At 31.2% G+C, this 10346-nt stretch overlaps 1 protein-coding gene across 1 annotated transcript; it reads left to right on the forward strand.

Moving 5' to 3' along the window:
- Positions 1-2367: 2367 nt before the first annotated feature.
- LOC135959805 (uncharacterized) lies at positions 2368-9193 on the forward strand. The gene is made up of 5 exons (XM_065510880.1): positions 2368-2688; positions 2751-3281; positions 3370-3479; positions 3533-5487; positions 9066-9193. The coding sequence occupies exons 1-5, from the start codon at positions 2368-2370 to the stop codon at positions 9191-9193; spliced, it is 3045 nt and encodes a 1014-aa protein (XP_065366952.1).
- The last annotated feature ends 1153 nt before the right edge of the window (positions 9194-10346 follow it).

Consider the following 10346-nt stretch of genomic DNA (forward strand, 5'->3'; position numbering starts at 1 on the left):
ACCCAAAAGCAGAAAAATTCCCAAAAAGTTATTGGGAATGTTTACAAAAGAGGATGCTTCCATTCATAAGCAAGGTCTTGAGTGGTACAAGAACAATAATGTGGATTTTGTACCAAGAGAAGCAAATCATCCAAAGCATCCAAACTGCTAAGGCCAGTGGAGAGATATTGAGATCTTGTTAAAAGAGAATTGAAGGGCACAAAAATGGTGTCCAAAAGTGTGATAGATTTTAATCGGAGATGGACTACCTGTTCGAACAAAGTGACAGAAAGCACTATAAAAATCTTAATGGAAGGGTTTCCGGAAAAGGTTCATAAATTTATCACTGTTGATTAGAACTATAAAAATAATAATTTCAATTAAATAAAAAAAAATCAAAACTTTCAACGTAAAGAATTATGGTTGAAGCTAACTTGACCTATGTTTGAAGCTTAAATTGATTTACGATTGAAACTTGAATTGATTAACAGAAAGGCGTATGATTGAAACTGAAATTATTCAACATCTAAAATTAAAATATAAAATTTAAATTTAAGCAAAAATTATTCAATTTAAAGACTTTCGGTAGAAACGGACTTGACATATGTTTGGCGCTAAAATGTACCCATATTTGAAGCTTAAATTGTTTAACATAACGAAATAAAATTGATATACGATTGAAACTTAAATTGGTCAACTGAAACACCAATGATTAAAGCTTAAATTGTTCAACATAACGACCTACGATTGAAGATAAAATTGAAACTTAAATTGATCAACAGAAAGACCTATTGTTTAAACTGAACTTATTCACCAAAAAATCCTACGATTGCTAAAATTGACTTACCATTTAAGCTACAACTGACCTTCGATTGAAACTTACATTAAGGCTAAAATCATTCAACCTACAATGGGTCAAAAAGTCGGGAAAACTATTTTTTAATTTGAATTTTGTTCAACACAAAAATTATTTTTTTACCATAATTTTTATTGACTAATAAAATTCAGCAAACCATATTTTTTTCCAATTTTTATACCCTTCACCTTCGTGAGAAGGGTATATATCTATAAGTTTTTCATTCTGTTTATAATTTCCACAATATAATTTTCCGACCCTATAAAGTATATATATTCTGGATCCTCATAGATAGCGGAGTGGATTAAGCCATGTCCGTCTATCTGTCTGCTGAAATCCACTTTCCGAAGCCCCCACGATTCATACGTCAAATATCTTCCGGCTCGGTTGCTATTTAAAATCGATAAAATCGGTCCACAAATATATGGTATAAGGAAATGGCTTAGATGGATTACTAAGTCCTTAATATAGACAATATGGATATCTAATGATAGATATTTCAAAGTCTACTGCAACGATGTATATAAGGCTATAGTAAGTTGAACCTACAATGGGTCAAAATCGGGAAAAATATTTTTTAACCCGAATTTTTTTCACAAAAAGTTTTTTTTCGCTAAATATTAAAAAAAAATTAAAATTTAAAGAAAAAAAATTTAAAAAAACAATTCGAAAAAATTTTTTCCCAAAAAATGAAAAAACAACTTTGGAAAAAAAAATAAATTTTGTTTATCTAAAAATATTTAAAATTTTTATTTTGAAGTATAATTTGGTGAAGGGTATATAAGATTCGCACAGCCGAATATTGCTCTCTTACTTGTTTTTTAATATCTCGCTCATTACTTCTAGATGATTTAAATCTGTCTTAAATGTTTCAATGTCAATTCTTTTCTAGACCTTCTTCTAAACATATTTAGTTGGTCCTGTTAATGTTCTAAACATTTCCATCGAACTATTATTGTTGCTGTTGCGGGTTTTAAAGTCAATGTCCATGACGATGTAAGCAAAAATTAACGTGTTTTTCTCTGGAGTTGTTTTTTTTTTGTTACAGTTTTAACTCAATACCCCGGAGTAAACATTATTAAGTAAAAAAAAACTAACATTATAATTTATAAAATTTAGAGGAGTAATAATTTAAAAAAAAGAGGAAAAACCTCCCAACAACTACATTCCAACTACAACTATATGATACTTATTAGAGATTATAGTACGTGGAATTGCATGTTTAAACATGTCCTGACATGCACACATTTAAGTGAATGTTCAGTCCGATATACGGTCGCTGGCAGTCGTTCATTCATTCAATCGTTCATTCATTTATTTGGACAGTCATACGTTAGTTAAAGTGGAAAAGTTTTTAGCAAAAAGGAAAAATTACATTAAGTTATCAAACAGGTTAAGGCGCGCTAAAGGATAATAATTAATGTTACAAACGCTGTTTTATAGAAGGAAAACCAGAGTACAAACTTACTAACTGACTTGTTTTATAAATAGAGAAAGTAACATCAATTTACAAGTGTTAACGGCATTTAACAATGAGGTTAAAGTCACTGCAAATAACTACAGCAGCAGCAACAAATCAAAGGCTTAAAACATGTGTTGGCAACATGTTTATGCTCTGTTTGTTAAGTACCCAGGTTTGGTCGTATGCCAACATTAAGCAACGCCGGTTTGTTAGACAACTGAATGCTGAAACGTTAGCTAATTACGAGGACAGCTCAATGACATACTCACATCAACAACCACATTTCACTGGGAATCGTGCAGTTATTGTGCAATTATTCGAATGGAAATTTTTAGATGTAGCAGCAGAGTGTCGCAACTTTCTGGGACCGCAAGGCTATGCCGGAGTGCAAGTGAGTTTTGTGACAACAAAATACAATAAATAACATAATTATCTACAGCAACATGTTTTTAGCTTTCCCCTGTCTTGGAGCATACGGTGGTGAAAACGAGCACACTAAATCATCCTTGGTGGGAACGCTATGAGGTGATCTCCTATCGTTTGGCCTCACGCTCGGGCGATGAGACAGAATTCTGGTCGATGAGTCGCATTTGCAATGACCATGGTGTGCGCATTTATGCTGATGTGGTGCTCAACCACATGGCTGCTCCTTTGCACTTTATTGCTGAGGACAATGAATCAGCAGACAATAAAGATTTCATTGTCAACACGTTGCTCGAAACGAATGTCAACATATCACATTTAAATTACTCTAATGTTTCGTATACACAAGTGGACTTTCACCGGTCATCGTGTGCGGTATTGGCCAATGCACAGGATGCTCATGAAATACGTAATTGTCAGTTGAATGGACATCCTGATTTAGATCATTCACGTGCTGCTGTACAAAAGCACATTGTGCAGATGTTAAATAAATTTATTGATATGGGTGTAGCCGGTTTCCGCATTGATACGGCCAAATATATTTGGCCAATTGATTTAAAGGTTGTAATACAGTACAATGTGGTTAAAGTAAAGGAATTGCAATTGAAATTGATTTTGATTTCCTTTTGTTTTGTTTGTTTAATTGCAGAACATTCTCAAACAAGTGAAAAATTTAAGCACAGAATTCAATTTTATGAAAAATTCCAGACCTTTTGTTTATCATGATGTTTTCGATTTGGGTTTGGATACGGTATCCAAGTAAGTGTATTTTTAAATGGATTTATTCACTATTTGATTTATTTTCTTTCTAGAACTGAATACTCGACCTATGGTGTGGTGTCTGAGTACCTGTATGCAGCTGAATTAGCCACCATTTTTAATAGAAAAGTTTCTCTAAGCTCTCTCATCAATTGGGGTCCTGCTTTGGGTTTCTTGCCTCATGAAGATTCTTTGGTTTTCATAGATTCCCATGACACTCAAAGAGGTCTGCCCAAGCAATTGGGCAATAACCATTTGCTGACCTATAAACAGCGCTTTAAATATATAATGGCCAATGTTTTCATGTTGATACATCCTTATGGGGCCATTAAAAGGATTATGAGCTCGTATTACTTCCCTGATACAGATATAAATCAAGGACCTCCTGTGGAAGATGAGGAAGAAGGTGCAGAGATACATTCTCCCAAGTTTAATAGCCAACAGCAGTGTACAAAAGAGTCTGGTTGGGTGTGTGAACATAGATGGCCGGTACTCGTAAATATGCTTAAAGTTGCCAACTATTTTAAAGCGTCCGGCCAGGAAGAGCGTAGCATAATATATTTTCAAAGTAATGGTGCCAATCAAGTGGCATTTTGTCGTGGCTATAAGGCTTTTGTGGCTATAAATAATGATGCTGAAATGGATTTTCAGAAGGAGGTTTATGCCTGCTTAGAGCCAGGTACATACTGTGATATGGTAACAGGTGGCAAGAAGGAGGGAGAGGAGAAGTGTCAGGGCAAAATGTTGGTAATAAATGAACAGAGATATACCAAACTGCAGTTGGCTGTGTCAGATGATGGTAATGGAGGAGATTATGAGCAGGAAAATGAAGTCGAAGAAGAAGATAATGAAGAGGAGTCTGGTAGAATTGAAAGCTATGGCATTTTAGTGATTTATGTGGAATCGAAAATAAAGCCAAAGGAGGAATTAAAAGCAAATGGCAAAGGAGAAGGTGACAAAGAGTTAAAAGCGGAAGCTGGTAAGGAAGAAGCAACTGAATTAGAGGAAACTGGAGATGATAACGATACTGAAGATACTGATGATCAAAAAGATGACGATGATGATAATGATACTGACGATACTGCTGATCAAACTGAGGAAGATATTGATAATCCAAAGGAAGGTGAAGACGAAGAGATCAATACTGGTGCTGAACAGCCAGAAGCAGTTGACATTGAAACATTGAAAGAAGAAGTTGATGGAAATGGAAATCTGCCGGATGTAAACGAAGAAAGTGATGCAGAAATGGCTGATAATGAGGCTAATGATATCGAAGATGATGGTCAAGAAGCTGGAAAGCCAGATGAAACTATTGCAACTCCTAATGAAGGTCAAGAGGAACAAGAAGAAACTAATGATGAGCCGATGAAAGAAGGAGAAGAGGGTGGCACTGAAGATCATGGCCAAGAAGGAGAAACTAATGCTGAAGAGGAAGATAAAGAGAAGGCTTCAGCTGAAAATGAAATTGACAAAGAAGGTAACTCAAATAACAAAGAAGGCGAAGATGAGGGGAAGAGTGAAGAAAATGTAGAAGGAGAAACTGATCCAAAAGGCGACGAAGCAGATGAAATTGATGGTCCAACAAAGGAAGATGATGAACCGGAAGGTATTGAAAATGAGCAACCCGCAGAACAACAAAGTGAAGAAAAGGCTGATGAGAAGAATAAAGTAAATGAAGAAGAAAATGACGATGAAACAGAGCCTAAGGAACCCCAACAAGAGCCCCTGGCAAATGAAAATTCCTTAGAGATTATTGCAGCAGAAGCATCAGTAGAACAACAAGCTGAAAACGTGGCAGCTGAACCGGAAATAGAAGTTGTAACAGCTGAAGACAACACCGAACACAATCAGTCTAGGAATATAGATGAAAAAAATACCGATGCCGAAGAACAAGTTGAAAAACCCACAGCCGAAATTGTTAACGATATCAGTGAAACCACAGATGCAGTTACAGCTAAAGTAAAGGATATACAGACAGCTGGCATTTTCTCAAAACCAAAAGGAGATGGTAACAATGGATAGCAAAGAATTCAAGCAAGATGGCATACAATAGTACTAAGCTGTGTAATCTTAAGTACAATATATGTAATTGATTTTGATTTTAACAATATTCCTTAAAGTTCCAACACGAAACACACCTATGAATACATATAGAAATACTAGGGCGGTAGCAAATAACAATTGTATAGATGTTTCTAACTAAAATATTTCTAAGATATGTGAAACATCAAAGAATTTCACACATTGTTGGAGCTGTTTGGAAATATATTTGATGCTACTTCATAAAACTTTCTTATTACTTATTATGTAAATGAGAAAAATCAAAAAATACCTGAAAATGACCTTTTGATCCAGCTGATCAATGGCTAATAATAAAAATTAAATTTTGAGAAACAAAGAGAAATTATATTTAGTTTAAGAATTTGGTCCACCCTAATAAACACCAGTACATTTAGAAACACATTTGTTCACACACTATCTTAAAATCGAAAAAAATTATTTTTTCTTAAACGATCTTAAGCGTTGCACAAGAATATCTCAAGCAAAAAAATACTCACTAACAATGTATTCATAAGATGCTTTTGAATCTATGGACTTAAACATATACATACCCGCTTACAAACACATTTGAAGAAATACAAATAAAAATTTATAAAAAAAAATAGTAGAGTAAGAAAATATATATTTCTGGACATTTTAACAATAAATGCTTACAATGTTTTGTAAATTGAAAACGGAAATAAAAATGTTTGTTGCAATAACAAAAACAACTACTACAACTGCAATAATAGCCGTATATACTTATTAGAGCTGCAACCAACCACTACCTCTAGTGTTGAATACAGGTATGTAGAAGTTTCTTGTTTGATATGTAACATTACAGAGTGACTGAATGATTCAACATCGATCAGCACAAACGCCAAGATGTAGATATGAAATTTGGACATAAGTTAAATTTCCCTATGAGGCTCCACTAAGAAGGGACTTTTAGAAATTCGAAGGTTTATAGGGTAAAAGCGGTTAAATTCGGCAACATTATATCTTCCAAACTAATATCTTAAATCGTTAATAACTTTGTAAATACAGCGATTTTAAGGAAAATAAGCTCAATCTGTGATCACTCATATTTTATACCAAAAATCGATTTTTCTTATAAAAAACTCAAATATCCTAAATCGTCAATATCTTTGTAAATACAGCGATTTTAAGGAAAATAAGCTCAATCTGTAATCACTCACATTTTATACCAAAAATCAGTTTTTCATATAAAAAACTCAAATATCCTAAATCATTAATATCTTTGTAAATACAGTGATTTAAAGGAAAATAAGCTCAATCTGTGATCACTCATATTTTATACCAAAAATCGATTTTTCATGTAAAAAACTCAAATATTTTAAATCTTTAATATCTTTGTAAATACAGCGATTTTAAGGAAAATAAGCTCAATCTGTAATCACTCATATTTTATACCAAAAATTGATTTTTCACATAAAAAACTTAAATGTTTTAAATCGTTAATATCTTTGTAAATACAGCGATTTTAAGGAAAATGAGCTCAATCTGTGATCACTCATATTTTATACCAAAAATCAATTTTTCATATAAAAAACTGGCGATTTTAAGGAAAATAAGCTCAATCTGTGATCAGTCATATTTTATACCAAAAATCGATTTTTCATATAAAAAACTCAAATATCTTAAATCGTCAATATCTTTGTAAATACAGCGATTTTAAGGAAAATAAGCTCAATCTGTCATCTGTCATATTTTATACTAAAAATCAGTTTTTCATAAAAAAACTCAAATGTTTTAAATCGTTAATATCATTGTAAATACAGCGATTTTAAGGAAAATAAACTCAATCTGTGATCACTCATATTTTATACCAAAAATCGATTTTTCATATAAAAAACTCAAATATCTTAAATCGTTAATATCTTTGTAAATACAGCGATTTTAAGGAAAACAAGCTCAATCTGTGATCACTCATATTTTATACCAAAAATCGATTTTTCATATAAAAAACTCAAATATCTTAAATCGTCAATATCTTCGTTAATACAGCGATTTTAAGGAAAATATGCTCAATCTGTGATCACTCATATTTTATACCAAAAATCAGTTTTTCATATAAAAAACTCAAATATCTTAAATCGTTAATATCTTTGTAAATACAGCGATTTTAAGGAAAATAAGCTCAATCTGTGATCACTCATATTTTATACCAAAAATCGATTTTTCATATAAAAATTTCAAATGTTTTAAATCGTTAATATCATTGTAAATACAGCGATTTTAAGAAAAATAAGCTCAATCTGTGATCACCCATATTTTATACCAAAAATCGAATTTTAGTATAAAAAACTCAATTATCTTAAATCGTTAATATCTTTGTAAATACAGCGATTTTAAGGAAATTAAGATCAATCTGCGAACACTCATATTTTATACCAAAAATCGATTTTTCATATAAAAAATTCAAATGTTTTAAATCGCTAATATCTTTGTAAATACAGCAAAATTAAGGAAATACAGCAATGTGATCACTCATATTTTATACCAAAAATCGATTTTTCATATAAAAAACTCAAATATTTTAAATCATTATCGTCTTTGTAAATACAGCGATTTTATGGAAAATAAGCTCAATCTGTGATCACTCATATTTTATACCAAAAATCGATTTTTCATATAAAAAGCTCAAATATCTTAAATCGTCAATAACTTTGTAAATACAGCGATTTTAAGGAAAATAAGCTCATTCTGAGATCACTCATATTTTATACCAAAAAACGATTTTTCATATAAAAAACTCAAATATTTTAAATCGTTAATATCTCTGTAAATAAAGCGATTTTAAGGAAAATAAGCTCAATCTGTGATCACTCATATTTTATACCAAAAATCGATTTTTCATACAAAAAACTCAAATATCTTAAATCGTCAATATCTTTGTAAATACTGCGATTTAAGAGGAAATAAGATCAATCTGTGATCACTCATATTTTATATCAAATCAATTTTTAGTATAAAAATCTCTAATATCTTAAATCGTTAACTTCGATTATATACTGCGATTTTATGGAAAACGAGCTCATAGAGAAACATAGATCCGAAACTATAAAAAAATTCAAACAAAAAAAAAATTACTCAAAATATTCACTCACATGAGTGTTGTTTTTGTTTTCACATAGTTTTTTTTTACTAATACATTCTCACCCCTTAGGTTTTTGACAACTGAGTTAGGTTTTTGAGAAGAGATTTGTGATCTATGTGTATTTATCTATGGTTTATGCCATCAATAATACTTTTTGAATGTGTGCACATAATTTTTATAATTTTAGTTTTATATGGAGGATATTTACAATTCGTTATAGCCGACTATAGCATTCTTACTATGTTTTTTGCTTTATACTCATACAGCTGCAAAATACTAACTGGTAAATGTTGAAAGTGGCATACTCGTAGTTGTTTGGTTGACAACGAGGGTGGGCTGCACAGGAATATTATTAATTGTAAGAGAATTCTTTAAATATTCAATAGTTCAAAATGATCGTTGTACATCGCTTGGGTTCATTATAGAACAGTATAGAACAGGAACTGAATTAGAAGAAAGTGTAGACGATAATGATACTGAAAACAGTGATGATAAAACTGACGAAGAAAAAGAAGTCAAGACTAGTGTTGAACAAATAGAAGCAGACAATTAATGCGCTTCACTATCACTAGTGTTGAATATGTTTTTTTTATTACGAGTGTAACACTGAGAAATATTCATCCAAGACACAAATACTTATTTGTAGCCCTGATATTATTGAAATTCTAAAAATCTTTGTCTTTAAGTGTGTGTAAATCATGATCATGTCCAAACTATAAAACTGAAATTAATAATATTCACACCAAATATTTATTTTTATGCTAGGATGTTTGGTATTAAAAATCAGAAAGATCGGTTATCGGAAAAATTTATAAAGATTAATGTAAGACAACCCCAAAAAAAATTTATATTTTTAAGGAAAACAATAATATTGATACAGTTTGTTGTTATAGATTTGAATGTTGCTGCTTTACACTGAGTGTGTAAATGGGCATCAATGTTGTAACGAGTGTTATTCATATTCAATTTATAGGAGTAACTTTCTTAATTACTTAAATTAAATTTATTAAACAAATTTATCACTATTTTGTCACATTTACTTTACAATCTACCCTCTCAGTTTACATTTATTTTTTTCTGTAACAAAATAACAAACTCAATTATGGCGATTTTCCAATATATTACCAAGCACTCAAGTTATATACCAACATACAAATGAAAGAATTCTCACAGCACAAAAAAAAGGGTAAAATTTAATAGAAAAATGGAAACTACAGAATGAAAAAAACAAACAAACAAATCTACACAGAAGTGTATAAGAAAATAAAAGAAATCAAAGCATCTAATAACCAATGATTACCAAAAATGAAAACTATTGTTGAGATAGTCGTACTGGTAATAGTTGTTACTACTACTACTTCTACTACCACTAATACTAGTTCTACTATTATTATAAATATTTGTTATTGTTTTTGCCAGTTAGATGGGCCAAAGCAATAAGTAAGTAGCCAGGCAACCCGTTATCGTTCTAAACTTGATAAAAATTTAAAGCTTTTATTTAAAATGGCAACAGCAGGAAATGCACATTAGAAAATATTCTACACCAATAGCCGCCTTAAAAGCAAAAATATTTCAAATGCTGGATAAATGTTGTGGAATTGAAAAATCTTCTTAACTAAGTTGTACATGACAATAGTATTACAGATTTTGTGTTAGTTGAAATTCCTAAAGTTAAAAAAAATATATTTAAATGCATTTGAATGTAT

This window comes from Calliphora vicina, chromosome 5 (assembly GCF_958450345.1).
Source record: "Calliphora vicina chromosome 5, idCalVici1.1, whole genome shotgun sequence".
In the NCBI taxonomy this organism is placed as follows: domain Eukaryota; kingdom Metazoa; phylum Arthropoda; class Insecta; order Diptera; family Calliphoridae; genus Calliphora; species Calliphora vicina.